General features: G+C 38.1%; 1 protein-coding gene across 3 annotated transcripts in view; it reads right to left on the bottom strand.

The window, feature by feature from the left end:
• The window catches only part of LOC117337240 (protein CBFA2T1-like), a 163583-nt gene that overhangs the window by 41055 nt on the left and 96238 nt on the right, over positions 1–26290 (bottom strand). For all 3 annotated transcript variants that reach the window (XM_033898117.1, XM_033898119.1, XM_033898115.1), the window contains one exon: positions 15188–15253. Coding sequence is in view for 1 of the 3 variants with exons in the window: in XM_033898115.1 (XP_033754006.1) it covers positions 15188–15253 (66 nt within the window). In the remaining 2 variants the exon portion in view is untranslated. The remainder of the gene's footprint in view (positions 1–15187; positions 15254–26290) is intronic.

Genomic DNA, 26290 nt, shown 5'->3' with positions numbered 1-26290 from the left:
GGTAGATGACACACAGAAGAGACAAGCATCCTTAATGATACTGCCGGTAGATGACACACAGAAGAGACAAGCATCCTTAATGATACTGCCGGTAGATGACACACAGAAGAGAAAAGCATCCTTAATGATACTGCCGGTAGATGACACACAGAAGAGACAAGCATCCTTAATGATACTGCCGGTAGATGACACACAGAAGAGACAAGCATCCTTAATGATACTGCCGGTAGATGACACACAGAAGAGACAAGCATCCTTAATGATACTGCCGGTAGATGACACACAGAAGAGACAAGCATCCTTAATGATACTGCCGGTAGATGACACACAGAAGAGACAAGCATCCTTAATGATACTGCCGGTAGATGACACACAGAAGAGACAAGCATCCTTAATGATACTGCCGGTAGATGACACACAGAAGAGACAAGCATCCTTAATGATTCTGCCAGTAGATGACACACAGAAGAGACAAGCATCCTTAATGAATTGATCTGTCCACTAACACCAGCACTGTCAATGATGAGTCCATTTAGACGTCAATAAATCGTCTGTCATTAAATAGCCCATTGTTATGTTTCCATTCCTGCTATTAGACCTGACCTCATAATACTAATTGACCTCATCTGCTGACCATCTGCTGTTTACCTTAACAAATCCAATATTGTCCAGCTACCTTTTCCCAATTCACCAGAAAAAAGCATATCACATGAAGCAAAAATGTGTCATTTTAATGGTGTATTTGTACAATAACATCAATAACAAAATTTAAATGGGTTTGCATCAAGGCCTGAGTTACACAATATGTACGGAGCATTAAGGTACATGTTAGTGTTAGGAATTGCTTTTAAATTCGATCAGCACAATTATCAATGATTTATGATAGATAATTGATCAATCATAAACAGAAAGGTAATTATATACAATCAGATACATTCACCAAACTGGGCAAATTGTGGTTGATATGTCTAGAAATTTTTTTTAATTAATGCATTTCAAAGTAAATTCATTTGTAAATGTGTCCATTTAATTTTTCAAAACTTCTGTAAAAATCTAAATCACTACAGAAGTTTTTAAGTTATGGTGAAATCATGATTGATCATAGGAACCAATCTATGATTAGTCATATTCAGATATAAAAGGACATATAATCAATTAAATTCATTAATTTGACGATACTTTTAGATATACAGTGGTCTTTGTTGTTTATTTAATACAAGCTACTTCCTCAAATCCATTACTAAGAGACTCCCGTCTCCCTGCACTACTCTTGAAAATGATTTAATTCTTCATTACATAAAGTACAAAACTCTTCACAGAATAACAATTTTCATCTTTGCAGACACTTCTCTAAAATAGAGCTGCCTACAGACCATTTTCCCTGTAGGAACATGAGAGGAAAACAAACTCTTTATCATTAATAACAAACACAAGTGAGGACTTGATACATTTTTGGACATGTGTGACTTTTTATTCAGTGACAAGTAAAATTAATTGCAAACATTTTATATTAAAATGCAAAGAGTTAAATCAACTAAGAATTTGGACATTTCCTGAGTATTGGATTTTCCATGGAGACTTTGGATATTTCCTGGATACAGGGAGCTGTTTGTAAAATTAACATTAGGTGGCTACCTGTGATATGTATAATTTATGTGTGATGGGCGGTGAACCAGATGGCCAACATGCTGCCTTTGACTGCCATCTATGCAGCCTCTGCAGCCAGAACATTGCCTCTAATCTTCGAACAGCTGGGGAATGTAGATTGCAAACTTTACTGATATTTTGGAAAGCAAGCTTTTAATCCCTGAACAGATGGCAATGGATCAGCTCAGATCAATAAACAGGACAGCCCACTGTGCAAATTAAGGGGTGATTTGCACAGTTAAAGGAATACCATATGGTCATTAAGGATTGACAGTTGTGTAAAAATACAAGTATTGATTAGATATAAGAAAGACAATTGAATACAGAATCTCTATGAAATTTATCATTAAAATGTGATTCTACACCTGAGATTGTAATAAATTCAGGTAAAAAACATGCATCATCAACTCAAGACACACCTGAGCTCAAGTAATATAACACTTCAAGGAGTATCACCACTTCCTTTCTGTGAATTATAAAGTTTCAGTCCAAAAGCAATTTAGAAGAGGACAATAAGACAAGAAGAAAATTTTCAAATGAAGAAAAAATATCCCAAAGTTTAGCAATGGAATGAAATGCTTCTTTATAAAGAAATTTAATGGTATATAAATCTGAACCATGGAAGATTCAGAGGCTGAATACACCTGCTCATAGCTAGTATTACACATCACAAACCCTTTGATATATGCTACTAGTCCAGCCATAAAAATTACAAAACCATAACCTTAGACCAATTTCAAAAGAATTTATTTTAAAACAGTTAATATCTGACAAATCTAAAACAAAAAGATATTGTTTCCTTTACATAAATACTCGAGAATGCTGATAATTATGAAATTATTCCTCAATTAAATGGTGTACAACATCCGGCATGACATTTTATGTAATCACCATAAGTTTATCACTACTTCTTTAATCCCTTGAAAACAATTATCCACTACTTCTTTTTTAAACAACTTCATTGCCTGCAGTCGTTGTTTTGCCAATGTGGCAATGCTACCTGGTAACAGTACCCCACTAAAGTAACACAAACAGTTTTTGTTTTCTAAATATAATTGCATTAAATTACTACCCACAATTCCTCTGTCTCGTCTCTTTTAAGAAGTTGTTCGACTACCCAAAGTAATGGACACAGCTAAAAAATATTGCTGCTAATCTGAGTCAAACTCATTATGAAAAACATAATAATGTATGAAATTAAGTAAAAATTCAGAAATTTTATTCTAACCATGTTTTTTCATAACATCCGTAACCTAGCTTTTTAAAGAAGATTATTAAATTCAATATTTTGAATACTGTCGCAATAGTAACATTGGCAGCACTGACTACCTTTTAATTCTAGGATGGCAATTTCAATTCTAACCAGCGGCAATATATATATTTTTTTTTGACAATGCTTTTTGACTTTACCATGACGTTACTATTATTTCTTTGTTGTGGTATTAATGAAGCAAATGTTTATTAGCATCGCTCAAACTTAGCAATTGTAGTTTTATATCTTTGTTACCTTGCTCTGATACCCTTTTCTTTTGTTTGCCGTAATAATTGCTCTTTAGAGCTAATGATGTTTTTTGTTTTCATATAAACAACAATAAATGAAATTTCTTGTATCTTGTTTGGCTTCTTTTTAACATTTCACTTATACATGAAATCCTGTCTTAAGTGAGTGCAGTTCTCATCTTCACCACTTAATGGGCTGCGATGGCTCAGTCAGGTGAACATCTGGTCTGTGCTGTCCTGGTTGTGTCCTTAGGCAAGACACTCTACCCTAATTGCTCTGGATGGCATGCCACAGGCCTCTTGTATGTTGTTCAGTGAGGTAGTCACCAACTACTACAAGGAGACCCAGCACATGGCTGTTCATGGGTTGACAAACCCAGCAAACAATCATTTTCAACACTTCTGTCCATGGCTATTCCAAATGAGTTATGGAAAAGATGACAAAATTGTTTCCATTTGATGATATAATTCTGAATGAATGACATGTACAGTAGCTTAAATTTCCTGAACCAAGGCTGTACAGTTACATGCTAACTGTTTATCTGTAAGTTGTCCTAAAAATGTGTTATCAGCAACAAATCTGCTTGTTGGATATTAAACAAATCCGTTGGAGAAGCATAAAGTACGTGCGAATGTAAACTGTATTTGTCGCATCATTTATGGAACAAGCTTTATTACCTTATATTAACCACTCTTGTTTGCCCTTATGGAAGTTCGTGAAGGGTCTTGGTGCGGTCCAGGAAACTTGAGTACCTGTAGAAAACCTACATGGTCGGGCAGGTGACACCCATACCATTTTAGATCTGATCATCGTATCAAACCTCAGTCACCTTGGTGAAAGGCAAATGTGCTACCATGGTGCCAGCTGACCATCCAAACAATGTCTAATAGACAAAATTTGTAAATTGAAAAGCAGATAGCAGTTGTTTATTGGATGAAACATTTCAACAAGGCGAATCGCTCACCTGCTATCCAGTGGTCCTTTTAATATGTAAACATAAATAAGAACAAGTGTATTATCAGAGACCAGATATAAAATCTCAGGGCCTCGCAGTTATTTGAAAAGGTGTCTTTCAAATATTTTGGCCAATTTAACACTTTCAAACTTAAATCACGGTCAAGGTCATTCATTTGAACAAACTTTCAAGCCTTAACCCAAGCATTATCATGCTACAAGCCAAATATCAGGTCACTGGACCTTTTTGTGATTGAAAAGAAGTAATGGAAATATGGGCTATTTGACTCCTGTGACCTTGAATGTATGTCAAGGTTATTCATTTAAACAAAGTTGGTAGCCCTTCACCCACGCATGCTACAGACCCAACACCAGATCTCTGGACATCTCAGTTATTGAGAAGAAGTTGTTTAAAGACATCAGCCTATTTAATCCCTGTGACCTTGAATGTAGGTCAAGAACATTCATTTTAACAAACTTGGTAGCCCTTCATCCCAGCATGCTACAGGCCCAATATTAGGTCTCTATAGGCCACTTGGTTATTGAGAAGAAGTTGTTTACATGAAAAAATTGACGCCGGATGCCACACCACGGCATAAGCTCACTTAAACTTCGTGCAGGTGAGCTAAAGATTATATGAGCTATGATTTTATATACATAATGCTAGGGACATTCATACGTTTCTCCCAATCTAATTAAAATTAGACTGGTAATTTTCGCTCCTCTACAATACTTTACAGTACACTGCAATACAAGATCTAACGATACCCTGTAGGAAGTCATCTCAGCATGATCTTTGAGCTTCAAATATAAGCCAATGAAAACTAATCAATGACGTCATTAATCAACCAATGACAAAGAGTCTTATACAAGCTTTTGGTTGCGTCTCCTTAGTATTTACGACTCAATTCAGCGCTTGATTTGAAATACATGTACACAAAATTTCACAAACATAACTGCATTAAGTTAATGGCCACGGTAATAAAATTATTGCTAATCCTCTGGACATTACATTGAAAGAAGTACAGAAAACGATTAAACAATATCTCGTCAACAGGACGGATTGTGTTGCCAACTGGATTTCGAAACTCGTTACCGTACACATTATAATCATATTTCCTTTCAAACTCATTTTTTTCACGACCCTGTTGCCTTCACTGTCTATCTGTCGTACGATGAAGGAAAAACCAAAAGGACAGCACACATTTGTTCAATTATAAATGAGGTTTCTTGGTGAGTCGGAGTGGGCTAAGCCATGTTGTTTACCATTGCTATTGATTATCGGAATACCTCGGGAACGTTGTGTAAGTATTTATACTTCCGAAGAATGAAATCACAACGACAATTTCATAGACGGCGCGTTGATTGGCTGAGCTCAAAGGTCATGCTGAGATGACCTCCTACAGGGCATCGTTAGATCTTGTATTGCAGTGTATCGTAGAGTATCGTAGAGGAGTGGAAATTACAAGTATAATTTTAATTAGATTGACGTTTTTTCTGAAACTATCTGACTATCAACATAATCGTATTTTACCTGATTTAAGCCCAAAGGGGCAAGTTTACTAGGCAAAAGTAGGTGGGGGTTGGACTTATTCCTGAGCATGGGCTTATAACCAGTAAAATACGGTACAAGAGCAACACTAGTGAACCATTTGTCATTTACTGTATATTTTTTGATGTTCATTATGAAAGCAGAGCTCGTTAATTTACCATGAGTTGAGGGCAGACACCAGCTGGGGTGTATCAATATTTGATGTCAATTCTGCTGGGTAACATCTGGCTGAGACGACATGTCACCTGTCCACTGTAAGACTTTGTAATGTCACCGTATCTGCAGCACTATGTAAGGTACAGAGAGGCAGGGACAGAGATGTACAGTTTCAGACTGGAAGACAGCAGTTCCTTTAAGGTTATATTTCCCAAAGCTACAGCGAGTACTCCAACTCATCTACTTTGACTCAAATATGACTGGCTGGGCTTATTACGACACTTCAACTTTGACTCTAATATGACTGGCTGGGCTTATTATGACATATAAACTTTTACTCTAATCATGGCCTGAGCTTATTATGACACAAATTTTTACTCTAATCATGGACTGGGCTTATTACGATACATCAACTTTGACTCGAATCATGGGCTGGGCTTATTGTGACACATCAACTTTGACTCGAATCATGGGCTGGGCTTATTGTGACATAAACTTTGACTCTAATCATGGACTGGGCTTATTACGACACATAAACTTTTATTTAAATCATGAGCTGGGCTAATATATATCACGGTACCGATTTTGACATTTGTAGTTTGACAGACACATAGAAAGTAGACAGGGAACAGATAATGATAAATGTATAGATAAGTAAAACAGATACAATTAATACATATGAAGACAAATACAGGTATTATTCTCATATATTGATAGATACAGTAACAGATGTGACAGCACAAAATACACAGATGTTCTTATGGGGGCACCTGAAGGGTAACTGTTTAGTGATACTAAAGAACAAACAGTCACAAAAGTATCAGGGGCCTCCGAGGGGTAACTGTCTAGTGATACTACAGAACAGTCACACAAGTATCAGGGGCCTCTGAGGGATAACTGTCTAATGATACTACAGAACACACAGTCACACAAGTATCAGGGGCCTCCGAGGGGTAACTGTCTAATGATACTACAGAACAATCACACAAGTATCAGGGGCCTCTGAGGGGTAACCGTCTAATGATACTACAGAACACACAGTCACACAAGTATCAGGGGCCTCCGAGGGGTAACTGTCTAATGATACTACAGAACAATCACACAAGTATCAGGGGCCTCCGAGGGGTAACTGTCTAATGATACTACAGAACAATCACACAAGTATCAGGGGCCTCTGAGGGGTAACCGTCTAATGATACTACAGAACACACAGTCACACAAGTATCAGGGGCCTCCGAGGGGTAACTGTCTAATGATACTACAGAACAATCACACAAGTATCAGGGGCCTCTGAGGAGTAACTGTCTAATGATACTACAGAACACACAGTCACACAAGTATCAGGGGCCTCTGAGGGGTAACTGTCTAATGATACTACAGAACAATCACACAAGTATCAGGGGCCTCTGAGGGATAACTGTCTAATGATACTACAGAACAAACACACAAGTATCAGGGGCCTCTGAGGGATAACTGTCTAATGATACTACAGAACAAACACACAAGTGTCAGGGGCCTCTGAGGGGTAACCGTCTAATGATACTACAGAACAATCACACAAGTATCAGGGGCCTCTGAGAGATAACTGTCTAATGATACTACAGAACAATCACACAAGTATCAGGGGCCTCTGAGAGATAACTGTCTAATGATACTACAGAACAAACACACAAGTATCAGGGGCCTCCGAGGGGTAACTGTCTAATGATACTACAGAACAATCACACAAGTATCAGGGGCCTCCGAGGGATAACTGTCTAATGATACTACAGAACACACAGTCACACAAGTATCAGGGGCCTCCGAGGGGTAACTGTCTAATGATACTACAGAACAATCACACAAGTATCAGGGGTCTCTGAGGGATAACCGTCTAATGATACTACAGAACACACAGTCACACAAGTATCAGGGGCCTCCGAGAGGTAACTGTCTAATGATACTACAGAACAATCACACAAGTATCAGGGGCCTCCGAGGGGTAACTGTCTAATGATACTACAGAACAATCACACAAGTATCAGGGGCCTCCGAGGGGTAACTGTCTAATGATACTACAGAACAATCACACAAGTATCAGGGGTCTCTGAGGGATAACTGTCTAATGATACTACAGAACAAACACACAAGTATCAGGGGCCTCTGAGGGGTAACCGTCTAATGATACTACAGAACACACAGTCACACAAGTATCAGGGGCCTCCGAGGTGTAACTGTCTAATGATACTACAGAACAATCACACAAGTATCAGGGGCCTCTGAGGGGTAATTGTCTAATGACACTACAGAACACACAGTCACACAAGTATCAGGGGCCTCTGAGGGGTAACTGTCTAATGATACTACAGAACACACAGTCACACAAGTATCAGGGGCCTCCGATGGGTAACTGTCTAATGATACTACAGAACAATCACACAAGTATCAGGGGCCTCTGAGGGATAACTGTCTAATGATACTACAGAACAATCACACAAGTATCAGGGGCCTCCGAGGGGTAACTGTCTAATGATACTACAGAACAGTCACACAAGTATCAGGGGCCTCCGAGGGATAACTGTCTAATGATACTACAGAACAATCACACAAGGGTCAGGGGTCTTTTTTTCTTTCTAAATGTAAATTTTGCTGGGTTTTGTTTTCTTGATTTTAAACTCATATGTCCATTCGAGAAGGGAGATTGGACTGATACAATGAAGTTAATAGAAATAAAATCTAATAAATATTTCATAATAACTTTGTTTTTTCTTTTAACTTATAATCTTTAGCCATATGTCCAGAAGTCAATATTTTGCTACCAGGATAGCTGAATTCTATTCTACAGTAGAATTGAATAAAGTTGTTGTAATTGCGGTTTAGAAGTAAAGTTGTAATCTCTATGAGAAGGAGATCCCATCTGTTTAGACATCTGGCCCCTTCTGGGCATTGTAAGTGCTCCTGGGTATAATACATAATCATTATAATTAATGCCTTATAATTTTTAATGAACAAAAGATCTTAATATATATTTCATTGAATAAGGGGTTAAATCTTTTTCCCCAACCACATAGCCATTTTTTTACAAGGATCAATGGGAAAAAATCTTATAAATATTGCAAATTACTAATCTGGGTCAACAGCAGTTTTGCTTTTTCTGTAACAATTTAATACATTTGGCCAGGTGTGGAGTGGGTTGGAGTGTGGTCAGATATTGGTAGGGAACAGACTTCATACCATATGGCCCTCTATTTACCGGTACAATACAACACTCCCACATCTGGCTCAGACACCAAGCCTGGCAAAAACTTCCAATATTGCATAAAATTAAGAAATGAACTGAGAAACAAAATCCATGTTAATATGGCATATGGCTGTCTGCAGTTTTTAATCAGAATCCAATTTAAGGCATTTTCCGTGTAAGCCTGGGAGAAACATGAATTTTTTCTTGCACCAGATGCCAAATGCATGATTCTTCATTTTCTTGGTCCCTAGGCATTTGGAAATTTCTATGTCTTAATCTGGGCTAATAGGCACATTGAACAATGCCCTAACGTGACAAAGTCTGTTCATAATGCCATGATGCACACACCTTTTTCTGACGATTCCATGTATTGAATTTATGATGACCAATATCCTTTAAAATTATCAAGAATTATCTGAATTTTTATTCCCCTAAACTGTTATAAGCTTGATTTCTGTCTAAGTCAGGAGCATTGTGTACAATCTTTATCACAACCCTTGAACACATATCTGAATAAAGGAAGGGATTACTTTAGTTTTTCACAAACTTTCAGGATACCTATATGACATACCCCTTCCAGTATTAAAGGAGATATGGTACAATAATTCTGAAGATTGTTCTCAGAAAGCCCTGATAAATGAAGCCGCCCCCAATTACCAATTAAAAGCTGTTAAATCTTGTCTCATACAGTGTGTTCAGGATGTGAGAAGTTGAGTTAAAGATATATAGCATTCATCTGTTCTCTGTGACCTTTAATGTCAGAACTATTTCAGATATGTATAACTTGCCATCAATTCCTGTGAATTATAATGTGAAAATATACATCATGTAAAATATAATAGGACCTGCTTTAATTAAACTAACAAAAGAATCAATGTTTTTTCTTTTCTTAAAATTTCCATGGAAAAAAATTCCACATTTTGATTAGCAAAAAAAATACATAGATGGGCAAACAGAGCAGGTATTCACCTTTCAAAATGAATAACAATTCTTAGCTGATAGCTGAAAGTCCATGACATCTTTTTTTTGTTGACCTATAGAAAATCTGTTTTTCCTTTGTTAACATAATGTAATGGAAATGATAAAAGTGAAAATAATAATTGTGAAACAAATTAAAAAGTGAGAAAATAATGAAAAAAATTGTTATCTTCATACGAAGCTTTCTGTTATAAGCTAGTTTTCAAATGACTCGCAATCTTTTGATTACCACATAAATTTATCACATTGGGAATATTTTTCCAAATTAAATCTTACATTCTCCAATATCTCTATGTGAAATGTATTCGTTAAGTCAATAGTTTGACTACATGAAACAAATATCAATAAATTGATACCATTTAATAATAATTCATTTCTAAATTTTGGTAAAAATACTTTTTAAGCTGACAATGCTTTGTCAGTGAATATGGCCTGGATCATACAGGGATGTGGGATGGCAGATGTTCATATAGGATACTGGACTTCTCGAATGCGATTGTCTGTCATTCTTGTCAGTGAGAAAACCTGTCATCTCAGCCAATCGTATCCGGCAAGGTAAAGATAAGGAAAAGAAGAAATTATTGATAATGAAATATTAAAAGATTTTGGAGCTGCATGCCAGTAGATACAAAAGTTGGCCAGGCTAGACTAACCCTGTGGATAGCTGGGGGGAGTTGTGGAGACATCTGGAAGCTGTGATAATACAGGAATTGGCCTTCCTCCCACTTGGAGCCTGGCTTCGAGGTGTAGAAATCCCCATAATTAAAACATACACTACCAACTTACAGAAATCTCTCACTTATCAGCCATGTTCCAGTTGACAGGAAAATCTTAATTATTGAAACAGACATCAATTTAAATTATCTAAGTAGTTGGTTTCAATTATCTCTTTTTTTTAAATAATAATTGAAATCCTTGCAATCACATAAACCCAACCAATAACATTTCTTTAACAATGTTTTCATTAAATTTCATGTATCTAATTCGTGCAACTTCTCATGTTTTTTGCATAATTTTTTTGGATTAAATTTCGAATAATAACAAATTCTCATGTGCTTTTGCAAATTTTTTTTTGGCATTAAATTTTAAACAGAAATTGATGAAAATGAACAAAATGAGTGAAATGTTTAAATCTGTATCGTGGTCTGTAGGTTAACACTTGTTATCTAATCTATACCTTTATAGATGACATTTCAAGGCAAACTGCATTCAAATTAAATCTAAATTTAGAAGCCTGTCACAAAAATACAATGAAGTTAATTAAGAGACAAGTGGAGATCATCTGAGTAGAAATATTATGGCTAAGGTTTAAGTATATTTTTTTACATAGGGAAATGAAATTTTCATCACAGTGGATCTTAATACTATAAATAGATGCAAATCTTAATTTGTCCTTTAAGGTAGATGAGCTCTGAATCTTGAGTAATATGCCATCCATTCCTTCTGCACTGTATCTCTCCAAGATGTTGGAAATTGACACTGATTTGTGGGGTGGGTCCAGACTGGGCTGATACTGTGTTGACAGCCAGATTTCCCCCTTGGGAGAGCCCTCAGTGTACATAATAACACTGAACAAATGATTGAGAAAACATTGTGAGTTGAGGATGACATACTTCTTGGGGTTCCCATCTGTGTGTACAGATAACTGCCAGTATCACCAGTAGGCTTTTCCTTTTCCTCTCATTGTGTCCTTGTCATGTGATTCACATTTGTTTGTACTGGAAGTGGAGGGTGTGTGTGTTATGGTGGGATAGGCGAAGACATACTGGGACATAGGACATATTGGGACATAGAGGGCTAGGACAATACTGGGACATCGAGGGCTAGGACATACTGAGACATGGATGACAAGGACAATAATGGGACAGACGGTTAAGACATACTAGGAAATGGGGCTAGGACATATATACTGAGACATGGAGGGCTAGGACATATTAGGACATGGATGACTAGGACAATAATGGGACAGAGGGTTAAGACATACTAGGAAATGGGGCTAGGACATACTGAGACATTGAGGGTTAAACAAACTAGGAAATGGGGCTAGGACATACTGAGACATTGAGGGTTAAACAAACTAGGAAATGGGGCTAGGACATACTGAGACATTGAGGGTTAAACAAACTAGGAAATGGGGCTAGGACATACTGGGACATGGATGACTAGGACAATACTGGGACAGAGGGTTAAGACATACTAGAACATGGGGCTAGGACATACTGAGACATGGAGGGCTAGGACATATTAGGACATGGAGCACTAGGGTATACTCAGGGACATGAAGGACTAGGACATGGATAGCTTCAGACATACTGCAGCATGGAGGACTAGGACAATACTGGGACATAGAGGGTTAAGACATACTGGGACATGGAGGGCTAGGACATACTAGGATATGTAAGGCTACAATAATACTGGGACATAGATAGTTAGGACATATTTGGACAAAGAGATCTAGGACATATTAGGGCATTGGGAGCAAGGACATAATACTAACAAATATATGCTATAACTCAGGGATATAGATGGCAAGGATATACTAAATGGGACACTGATCGCCAGGACATACTGAGGTATTGAGGACTTATACTGAGTATTAGAAGGCTTAGGACATACTTGGACATGGAGGGCTAGGACATGCTGGGACATGGAAGGATAGGACTTATTGGGACATGGAGCACTAGGGTATACTCAGGGACATGAAGGACTAGGACATGGATAGCTTCAGACATACTGCAGCATGGAGGACTAGGACAATACTGGGACACAGAGGGTTAAACCATACTGGGACATGGAGGGCTAGGACATACTTGGACATGGAGGGCTAGGACATGCTGGGACATGGAAGGATATGACTTATTGGGACATGGAGCACTACAGTATACTCAGGGACATGAAGGACTAGGACATGGATAGCTTCAGACATACTGCAGCATGGAGGACTAGGACAATACTGGGACACAGAGGGTTAAAACATACTGGGACATGGAGGGCTAGGACATACTTGGACATGGAGGGCTAGGACATGCTGGGACATGGAAGGATAGGACTTATTGGGACATACATGGACATGGAAGGCTAGGACATACTGGGACACTGAGGGGTAGGACATACTGGAGTATTGAGGACTTATACTGGAAAATAGAGGCCTGGTGACATTGGGACACAGAGGGGTAGGACTTATTGGGACATACATGGACATGGAGGGTTAGGACATACTGGGACACCGAGGGGTAGGAATAATTGGGACATACTTGAACATGGAGGGCTAGGACATACTGGGACACCGAGGGGTAGGAATAATTGGGACATACTTGAACATGGAGGGCTAGGACATACTGGGACACCGAGGGGTAGGAATAATTGGGACATACTTGAACATGGAGGGCTAGGACATACTGGGACATGGAGGGCTAGGACACACCGGAGTATTGAGGAATTATACTGGGAAATTAAAGAGGGCTGAGGACATAATGGGACATGAAGGGATAGGACTTATTGGGACAAAAAAGACATACAGGGCTAGGAAATAATATACAACCAAAACTTCCCTCGAACTGTTACTGTTTAGGTTCTTACTAAAAGTCCACTATAATCTTATGAAACAGAGAATATTAGACTGCAGTATTGTGCAATAAATTTTTTACCAACTGGACAAGACAGCTGTCTTCAAAATAAAAGACACCACAGTCAGTACATCCTAATACAATGTTTGATTCCAACAAAAACTTATAAGAAAACAATACAACTCCACCCTACCCCCTCCTCACCTCACTGTAAGACACTGACCAGTGATGGTCAATCCATCAAATGACCACTAGAGTATCAGAAATAATGTCCGACCTATACTTCCAGATGGATTTATCACCTCCTACCACTAAACACATGGGCTTACATATCAACATTGAGTTATCACGTTCTAAGTTCCAATACACCCCAGCTGTCTAGTATGATTATTGCTTATCTCTGGATAAGGAATCTATACTCAAACCTGCTCAAGAGACCCCTCTGTATTAAAACTCTTCCTTGGTACCCGATGATGTTTATTCTTGGCATAAACCCCAGAGGTTATTAAAACACAGTGTTCCATAGAAGCCACATGGTTCTTTAGACACCAGAAAGCTGGATTTGTTGACAACATATGGCGTCATTGGTACTCCAAGTGTTGATGAACCACCTGTGTTTTACACTCTCTGATCTAGGGATTTCTTAAATATTGCGCAAGACACTACCTGTGTGAAGAGACCACAAGATCTCCTGCATTAAACCATCTACCTTTGAAGAGATCACCTGTACCTACAGACCATCTGTACTGCATATACTATGTCAAGAGACCCCCCCCCCCCCCACCCCCCATATTTAGAGACCACCTGTATTAAGAGAACACCTGTACCACCCCCATATTTAGAGACCACCTGTATTAAGAGAACACCTGTATCTAAAGACCACCTGTGTCAATACAACCTCTGTATTTGAGATCACTTGTATTTAGAGCCAATCTTTGTTAAGAGACCATTTGTACTTGAGACTACATGTCTGAGAGACCCCTGTACTAAGAGATCACCTGTATTTTGAGACCATCGGGTATTAAGTAACCCCCTGTACTAAGAGACCACCTGTATTTTGAGACCACCTGTATTAAGTAACCCCCTGTATTAAGAGACCACCTGTATTTTGAGACCCCCTGTATTAAGAGAACACCTGTGTTAAAGAGACCCCTATATTTTGAGACCACCTGTATTAAGTAACCCCCTGTATTAAGAGAACACCTGTTATAAAGAGACCCCTATATTTTGAGACCACCTGTATTAAGTAACCCCCTGTATTAAGAGAACACCTGTGTTAAAGAGACCCCTATATTTTGAGACCACCTGTATTTTGAGACCACCTGTATTAAGAGAACACCTGTGTTAAAGAGACCCCTATATTTTGAGACCACCTGTATTTAGGGGAAGGGGGTAGGGGGTATGTGTTTGGTTGTGTGTGTGGTTGTGTGTGTGTGTGTGTGGTGGTAATTGGATTTATCTGACCTTGTAAGCTATAGAAGTTTTGATTAAGCATGATAAGGTTATTTAAGGACAGACCTATAGAGGCCAATTATCTTCTGACTCTAAGTCACAAAAGTGTAGAATATCACTAATCAAGTAAATCAAGCTTAACTACTAATATGTGTACTTACAGTTCAGAGTGACAGCTGAATTGAACACCGGCCTTCTTCTCAACACACTACCCGTCAAATATGGGCCTGAAATAAAGTAAAAACAATGTAAGTCTCCAGAACACACCATTGATCAATTACAACATCAACAATTTAACCTGAACACATAGCTGAACATGTTGAATTCACCATTGGTTATTAGGAACCCTGTGATACTCATCTACCTTCCTATCTCAGAAACATTCAGATCTCAAGTCTCCCCCTCCCCATTTCATTTTCTCCTTAACCTTCTAAACTCATACAACACCCCCATATCAGTCAAAAAGTACTGAATTCACTGTAATTTCACAGTGATAATCACCAATACTAATTCCCCATACTCTGACCTTAGATGAAAATATATCAATAAAACCATTTGCAAATGCCAGTTCTTTCTCCGAATATCTAAAAGTCAAAATCATGAAGTTGGGCAAAATGAAATTTATTATATTAAATTGATGTTATTGAAAGAGAACTCATTACCTTGGTGGCCATCTTAAATGCTCTTCTCATAAAAGGTCAAAGGTTACTTAATTTGCACTTTTTCAAGTTTTTATGTCAAGTCAGTGAAAATCACAATTCTAGTTAAATCAACATATTTTATATATTGAATTATTTCCAGGCCATTTTTTCACCATCAATCATTAAATTCTCCAACTTTCACCAACTATTACCACCTCTGAGATTCCTACATACCAAGTAGTTTCTGGTATTCCTCAAATGTCACAGAAATGCCATAACATAAACAACATCTTTTAAGATTAAACGCAGTACTTATAAAAGTAAAAAGTAAAGACAAGACATTAGGACTAATAAGTAAGATCTACCCTCAGCCTCAGATGAGAGTTGTCTTGTCTTTGAACTTTTGACTTTGGCTGGTATCGGATCTGATGATAATTCTGACACCTACAAAAGCCAGGTCCATTCTCGTCGCCTGATAACATGGCAGTCTGCCTTTGTGGTATTTTAAACATATTTGTATGTGATTGTAAGACATATGCCAGACAGATGGATATCCCAAATTACAGAGGATATAGTGCCAAGCAACCTTTTGGGACGTTTTGGACGATGGAGCGGTTTTTTGGTGTGTCCAGACCTAGGCTGAGGCCTGATGGGACAAAATAACTTGCTTGACCACAGACAAACCATGGTCATTAAAGACCAATAGTCAGCAGCAGAAATGTCTGTGGCCCCCGTTAGGAACGGATAATTCTATAAGACAATGCCAGTTTAACACGGCAAAGTTTATCTAGTCTGTCCATATCAGGCAAAACTCAGTTACAAGTAGAAAAGTACCAACATGTGGAGGGGCCACGGCCTGCTATTTTACCTCCTTTTGCCAAAGAAAAATGTTATCTTTATAATTTTATATATATTTTTTTGTTTTTATCTATACACCCAGTACTAATATGTTCTACTCAGGAAACGAGTTGTAACTTTATAAACAATCCTAAATCTAATTTGTCTTTAGTCAATGTAATTAGCATTTTTATGTATTGTTTATGAATAGTAATTATTTATGAATCTTAAATTTGTAGATCATTGGAATTGCAAAGTATTGTACTTTTTTTCTTTCTTTTTATAAATTTATGAAACAAATGCAGAAATAACTCAGGTTTATACAAATTCCACATAAAATTAATGTGAATTATTTCTTTATGAAATAAATAAAAAAAAGAAGTGTATATTCCACAATCATTTTTCAGGTGAGATATTTCTCTCTTAATACTACTTTTTAGATTTAAGTATTTAAGGTGGAGGAATTCCCAAAGAAGAACAAAACTTATTTGATGTAGCCTAGACAAAATCTATCACAAATGAAAAGTTATATATATCATTAAATACATACATCAATAGATTAATAATAAGTTTATAGAAACCACAATACAGTAATCAATTAAAACATCATTACATTAAACAAAAAACTCATTAATTTTCCACATTACATAAAATTGTGATCCAATACCTTTAAATTTTCAACTCAATCATAATATTAAGATGAAAGAAAATACAACTGTATAAACATGAAAATTCCTAGGAATACCAATTCAATACCTCTCAAATATTTATTTTTCCACAAACTTGGGGCTAAACTGTGCAGTCATGAGAAATTTGTTGATGATAACAGCTAGAAGACTCTCTAATACCTCTGTAATTGATCAGAAATCAATTAATCTATAGGTACCGGAAAAAAATATGTTTGTTTTTGCGTTGTCAATTTCTTGCACCAAAATTGATGTAGCCCATTTGGAATTGACAAGCCTGGGAAAAGAGCATTTGCCACAAGTGTGGCTCCCCAGGAGAATACAGAAACTAATAAAATCAATCATTCCTATTTGATCTTTTTTTAAATTTCCTTTATAAGATATGTTTCTTAAAAATGTTATTCTTTGAACAATTTATTAAGTCTTTCCAAATAATATACCATTTTATTTTTAAATTTCAATTAAAAATAGAACAATATACCAATAGCACTGTGCTACACAAGAGAATAATTTATTCTGACATAGTGCTACACAAGAGAATAATTTATTCTGACATAGCCATTCTTATAGCATTTATATACTAAACCGTAAATATCCAATTTTGGTTTTAAAAAAAATCAAAAACAAAAATTGAAAAAAAACTACAGAGGCTTTAATTATAAATTTTGAATGATAAATCCTTAATTAAATCCCATGACTGTCCATCCAACAGGACATGTAGGGATCTCTTATATGCCATTCCCCATCGGCCAGCCATCAGTAAATCCAACTCTAATCATTTATCAGTAGAAATTCATCACTATACATGAACAATAATGTCAAGAATTCCAAATAGATCTCCTAAGCATGTTATCTTGACTGTCATGACCAGCGATAGCTGTAACTGGTGCTCATCACAAGAACAGGTGCATTTCACATTGCCCAGTTTTTTTGAGGAAGTGAAATAAAAGAAAATTGATTACGGGGCTATTTAGACAAGAGTAGATGCTGAATTATTGAGGGTATTGCCTCAGATGTGCCGAGTTTATTGGATATTAGTTTATGAACAGCCAGCTGCACAATTTTAATTGTGTTCATACTGAAGGTTCGGAAGGTTCAAAACATTCATTTAATCTCAACTGCAAATTAGTTAGGATGGATTATATACATTTAGGCCTCTCCTATTTGTGTCTTTTAGCGTCCAGTACCAAAATTTGTGCAGAGAAAATTCAGAATGTTGTGCAAGGTTGGAGATGAAAAAATCCTAAAATAAAAATCAACTTCCTTTATCAGTGACCAAAATCCACGAAAATACACATCAATCTTAATTAATGGTCTGAAAAGTAAAGGTTATGCTTGCTGTTCTTAGGTAGCACATACCGGTTTCATTAAGTCCCCATAAAGTAGTATACATCCTTAAGTCTCTTTGTCAAAGTAAGGTATTTTTAAGTCTCCAAATCCCCGTAAGGTAGCATATAAGTCTCCTTGTCGCAGTAAGTCTCCTTGTCGCAGTAAGTCTCCATATCTCAGTAAGGTAGAATATAAGTCTCCTTGTCGCAGTAAGTCTCCATATCTCAGTAAGGTAGAATATATGTCTACTTGTCGTAGTAAGTCTCCTTGTCGCAGTAATTAAGTCTCCATATCTCAGTAAGGTAGAATATATGTCTACTTGTCGTAGTAAGTCTCCATATCCCCGTAAGGTAGCATATAAGTCTCCTTGACCATATTACTGGGATATGGAGACTTCAGATGTACTGTACATTACATTACTGGGATATGGAGACTTCAGGAAGTATATTACATTAATGGGATATGGAGACTTCATGATGTATATTACATTACTGAGATATGGAGACTTCATGATGTATATTACATTAATGGGATATGGAGACTTCAGGAGGTATATTACATTACTGGGATATGGAGACTTCATGATGTATATTACATTAATGGGATATGGAGACTTCAGGAGGTATATTACATTACTGGGATATGGAGACTTCAGGAGGTATATTACATTACTGGGATATGGAGACTTCAGAAAGTATATTACATTACTGGGATATGGAGACTTCAGGAAGTATATTACATTACTGGGATATGGAGACTTCAGGAAGTATATTACATAACTGCGATATGGAGACTTCAGATGTACTGTACATTACATTACTGGGATATGGAGACTTCAGGAAGTATATTACATTACTGGGATATGGAGACTTCAGGAGGTATATTACATTACTGGGATATGGAGACTTCAGGAAGTATATTACATTAATGGGATATGGAGACTTCAGATGTATATTACATTAACTGGAATATGAAGTCTTCAGATGTATATTACATTACTGGGATATGGAGACTTCAGGAGGTATATTACATTAACTGGGATATGAAGACTTCATGATGTATATTACATTAATGGGATATGGAGACTTCAGGAGGTATATTACATTACTGGGATATGAAGTCTTCAGATGTATATTACATTAACTGGGATATGGAGACTTCAGATGTATATTACATTAATGGGATATGGAGACTTCATGATGTTTATTACATTACTGAGATATGGAGACTTCAGGAGGTATATTACATTACTGGGATATGGAGACTTCAGATGTACTGTACATTACATTACTGGGATATGGAGACTTCAGGAAGTATATTACATTACTGGGATATGGAGACTTCAGGAGGTATATTACATTACTGGGATATGGAGACTTCATGATGTACATTACATTACTGGGATATGGAGACTTCAGGAAGTATATTACATTAATGGAATATAGAGACTTCAGATGTATATTACTGTTTTACTGGGATATGGAGACTGCAGATGCAGTGAAAAATGCGATAAATAACGGCACTTCTCCAGATAAATAATGGCACTTCTCCCTGCAATAACAAATAGATGTATATCCATGTAAATGATTTGTGGTACTTGTAACACAGTAGGCCCACAGGTTGGCTGAATTATTCGCCACATGTGGCACCCACATGTACACTACAAAATACATATAGGCCTATGATAATATGATGTGGTGGCAGCGCTCCATGAAATTCGACAGGACACATGATAGTAATTACTAAACCAATACCAGGTTTGTGGACATACCACAAGTAATATGCAACTAATAGCCAAATTGTTACCTGGTGTTTACCTGCCCATGGGTCTACATTATAAAACAGAGGTATATCACTGTATTATGGACAAGATACAGACACAACACAATGATTACGGTGTATACATGATTCGATAGCTACCATCAGTTAACAATATACTCAACATGTGTTAAGATTTGTTTTCCTATATAGTTTTCATTTACACACTGAACAATACCACACTCCACAGCTGGGTATAGTTAGGTGGCTCAACCAAGAGAAATAACCACCAAGGCCTTGCCCAATACACTAAGAGACAGGACACCGGAACAGTAGTATCATATACACTGTGAAAAGTCTCACAACTTTAGATTGGCACCAGTCTCCAGAATATAAAAACTATCAACAGATTTGAGCTTTACCATTTTTGTCTCTAGGACATGTTGGATTCTAGACCCTGAAGTTTCAATCTAGGGGGAGATAATCTAGTGTTAGAGAATTCTGTGCGGTGTCATGCATAATATGTACCTCCTGCATAATAAGTATCCGGATACTTTTTATTCTGCATAAAAAGTACCCGGATACTTTGTATTCCCCTACCAAAACGTACCCCCCTTGCATAAAAAGTACCCCCCCTACCAATTTTTTTAATTTTGACTTTATCAATCTGATATTGGGAAGATATGATAAAAGGACCCAGAGGATGTCATTTTCAATGTTTCTCACCCCCATCCTACCAAATCCCCACCCCAGAAACAATGAAGTGTATGCAAATATTTTTATTTGTACATTTACAAAGAATAACAACCCATGTATTTCGTATTTTAAATATTTTTGTTTTTAAATATATTTTTAATGCAAATAACGTAAACAATCATATAGCGCCCATTTTGAGTACTTACCTGACGATCTACATGTGTATCAGAGGGGCAAAAACCCAACTCCGCCTATACGAATACTCCGGTTATTTGCATATTTTGTCATGGAAAAAGGGCTATGCAAACAAGGCATCGCAAACGATACAAATCCCCTCGCGTGCTAACACATGAACTCTGCAAAATGGGGAGTGGGGTTATTGCAGGACATTGAAATAACATCAGTTGTCATTTGCACTGAACTGCAATAGACATGGATGGGCTTATTATCAGGCATGGGCTCATTGAGGTATTGCCATGCTGGACCAATATATGAAGTTTGGTCAGGATCCATTCAAAAATGAAGTCGCAACAACGCTGACAAAGATTTTCTATAAATAGTAATGGTGACCTTGACCTTAACCTTGGCGCCCTGAAACACAAACTTGCTTGAGGTATTGCAATGCTTGACCCATATATGAAGTTTGGTCAGGATCTGTTCAAAAATGAAGTCGCATTACAGCGCTGACAAAGATTTTCTATAAATAGTAACGGTGACATTGGCCTTGACCTTGGCGCCCTAAAACACGAACTCGTTCGAGGTATTCCCATGCTGGACCCATATATGAAGTTTGGTAAGGATCCGTTCAGAAATGAAGTCGCAAGAGTGCTGACAAAGATTTTCTATAAATAGTAAGTGACCTAAACCTTGACCTTGGCACCCTGAAACACGACCTCGTTTGAGGTATTCCCATGTTGGACCTATATATGAAGTTTGGTCAGGATCCGTTCAAAAATGAAGTCGCAAGAGCGCTGACAAAGATTTTCTATAAATAGTAACGGTGACATTGGCCTTGATCTTGGCGCCCTAAAACACGAACTCGTTCGAGGTATTCCCATGCTGGACCCATATATGAAGTTTGGTCAGGATCCGTTCAGAAATGAAGTTGCAAGAGCGCTGACAAAGATTTTCTATAAATAGTAACGGTGACATTGGCCTTGACCTTGGCGCCCTAAAACACGAACTCGTTCGAGGTATTCCCATGCTGGACCCATATATGAAGTTTGGTCAGGATCCGTTCAGAAATGAAGTCGCAAGAGTGCTGACAAAGATTTTCTATAAATAGTAACAGTGACCTTAACCTTGACCTTGGCACCCTGAAACACGAACTCGTTCGAGGTATTCCCATGCTGGACCCATATATGAAGTTTGGTCAGGATCTGTTCAAAAATGAAGTCGCAAGAGCGCTGACAAAGATTTTCTATAAATAGTAACGCTGACCTTGACCTTGACCTTGGCACCCTGAAACACAAACTCGTTCGAGGTATTCCCATGCTGGACCCATATATGAAGTTTGGTCAGGATCCGTTCAGAAATGAAGTTGCAAGAGTGCTGACAAAGATTTTCTATAAATAGTAACGGTGACCTTGACCTTGACCTTGGCACCCTGAAACACGAACTCGTTCGAGGTATTCCCATGCTGGACCCATATATGAAGTTTGGTCAGAATCCGTTCAAAAATGAAGTCGCAAGAGCGCTGACAAAAAGTGAACATACGTACGTACGTACGTACGAACGGAACGCTATATCCCCTCCCCGACTTTCGTCGCGAGGGAATAATAAGCGGGTTGCTCTGTATACACATATAATATATAGGTACTACATTTCTGATAAACCAATCATGTAACAGAACTAGGTACTTCACTTCTGATGGCCAATCATATGACAGAACTAGGTACTACATTTCTGATGACCAATCATGTGACAGAACTAGGTACTACATTTCTGATGACCAATCATGTGACAGAACTAGGTACTACATTTCTGATGACCAATCATGTGACAGAACTAGGTACTACATTTCTGATGACCAATCATGTGACAGAACTAGGTACTACATTTCTGATGACCAATCATGTGACAGAACTAGGTACTACATTTCTGATGACCAATCATGTGACAGAACTAGGTACTACATTTCTGATGACCAATCCTCAGGTGATAAATTTAAACAAATCTATCATTAAACTTAATGAATCTATCATTAAACTTAATGATATACAACTTTTAAATAATTGATTTTCTACAAATATTTCTAGATGTAACATCACATGCTTCCATATTTAAATCCATTACTACACTTATTAAAACCAGTTTTCAAACCTACATTTCCAGACAAATCAAAACCACAGATGTAGCTAGGAAACCCATAATCTACCAGATTCCCACACACTTTGCGTATGCGTTCTACAAAACCTCTGTCAGGACTAAAGGTGTAAGGCGTGGGTTGGAATCCTAATTCAACCAATATGAATATATTCCAGCAATTTATGAAAGGTTCCTATTTGGTTAAATACTATCAACATATGCTTAATACATTTAAATAAATAAATGACAATTGCAATCTTTTTGTGATGTGTACCACATGCATACTTCTAGGTACAAACATCTGGACCAGCGTGGCTGATCATGCCAAAACGGGACAAGTATTACATCACATACACAATGCACATTTCTCCAGTCTTTATTGGAAAACATCATGCAATTTTCTCAGAGAAATCTGGTATGAAAGTGCTTAGAGAAATTTACCAGACATTTACACCAAGTAATCCCTGATGTCTCTTGGCATGAGAGAATGGTTGTACACATTATGTACTGAATGTCTAAAAGCATATGTAAGCAAAAACAATAAAAAATGTTGTTTTCTCAAGCTCATGACAATCTAAATACAATATTTTTAATCAACATAATTATTTCATTTTACCATGAAATTTTTTTTCAACACTGGTGGGTACACAGTCATTTCTACTCTTACATCCTGTCACCCTTACATAAATCCTGTCACCCTTATATACACCCTGTCACCCTTATATACACCCTGTCACCCATACATACACCCTGTCACCCTTACACACACCCTGTCACCCTTATATACATCCTGTCACCCTTATATACACCCTGTCACCCTTACACACACCCTGTCACCCTTATATACATCCTGTCACCCTTACATAAACCCTGTCACCCTTACATACACCCTGCCACCCTTACATAAACCCTGTCACCCTTACATAAACCCTGCCACCCTTACATACACCCTGTCACCCTTATATACACCCTGTCACCCTTATATACACCCTGTCACCCTTACACACACCCTGTCACCCTTACATAAACCCTGTCACCCTTATATACACCCTGTCACCCTTACACACACCCTGTCACCCTTATATACATCCTGTCACCCTCACATAAACCCTGTCACCCTTATATACACCCTGTCACCCTTACATACACCCTGTCACCCTTACATAAACCCTGTCACCCTTACATAAACCCTGTCACCCTTACACACACCCTGTCACCCTTATATACACCCTGTCACCCATACATAAACCCTGCCACCCTTACACACACCCTGTCACCCTTATATACATCCTGTCACCCATACATACACCCTGTCACCCTTATATACACCCTGTCACCCTTATATACATCCTGTCACCCTTATATACACCCTGTCACCCTTATATACACCCTGTCACCCTTATATACATCCTGTCACCCTTACATACACCCTGTCACCCTTATATACACCCTGTCACCCTTACATACACCCTGTCACCCACACATAAACCCTGTCACCCATACATACACCCTGTCACCCTTACATACACCCTGTCACCCTTATATACACCCTGTCACCCTTACATACACCCTGTCACCCTTACATACACCCTGTCACCCATACATACACCCTGTCACCCTTATTTCACGCACCCAAACTGTCACCCTACATACACCCTGCACCCTTACTGCACATAACCTGTCACCCTTAATACTACCCTGTCACCCTTATATACAGCCTGTCACCCTTACGTACACCCTGTCACCCTTACGTACACTCTGGCCACCCATACATACACCCTGTCACCCTTATATACACCCTGTCACCCATACATACATCCTGCCACCCATACATACACCCTGTCACCCGTACATACACCCTGTCACCCTTACACATAAACCCTGTCACCCTTACATACACCCTGTCACCCTTATATACACCCTGTCACCCTTATATACACCCTGTCACCCATACATACACCTGTCACCCTTATACACCCTGACACCCTTACATACACCCTGTCACCCTTACATACACCCTGTCACCCTTATATACACCCTGTCACCCTTATATACACCCTGTCACCCTTATATACACCCTGTCACCCTTACATACACCCTGTCACACTAACAAACACACTATCACCCATACATACACCATGCTACCCTTACACACACCCTGTCAGCCTTACGCACAAACTGTCACCCTTACACACACCCTGTCAGCCTTACGCACAAACTGTCACCCTTACATACACCCTGTCACCCTTATATACGCCCTGACAACCTTACATACAACCTGTCACACTAACAAACACACTATCACCCTTATATACACCCTGCCACCCTTACATACACCCTGTCACCCTAATATACATCCAAGTATACCCTATCACCTTCATAAACAGCCCCATTTAACCTGACACCCTTACATACACCCTTTATAGCCTGTCATCCTATATACACCCTCCTATATCCTGCCATCCCTTATATACACCCACCTATACCCTGTCATCTTTATTACAACCCCCTACACCCTGTCATCCCTATAAACAACATTTTACATCCTGTCACCCTTATATACACCCTCCTATATCCTGTCACCCTTATATAAACCCTCCTATATCCTGTCACCCTTGTATACACCCACTTATACCCTGTCGTCTTTATAACAACCCCCTATATCCTGTCACCCTTATATACATCCTCCTATATCCTGTCACTTCTATATACACCCTCCTATATCCTGTGGCTCCTATATACACCCTCCTTTATCCTGTCACCTTATATACATCCTCCTATATCCTGTCACCCCTATATACACCCTCCTATATCCTCACCCTTATATACACCCTCCTATATCCTGTCACTCCTATATACACCCTCCTATATCCTGTCAACCCTATATACAACCTCCTATATCCTGTCACCCTTATATACACTCTCCTATATCCTTTCACCCCTATATAAACCCTCTTATATCCTGTCACCCCTATATACACTCTCCTATATCCTACCACCCCTATATACA

This window comes from Pecten maximus, chromosome 11 (genome assembly GCF_902652985.1).
Source record: "Pecten maximus chromosome 11, xPecMax1.1, whole genome shotgun sequence".
NCBI lineage: Eukaryota > Metazoa > Mollusca > Bivalvia > Pectinida > Pectinidae > Pecten > Pecten maximus.
The sequence above is the reverse complement of the archived record's forward strand: the minus strand, read 5'-3'. Positions and strand labels throughout refer to the sequence as shown.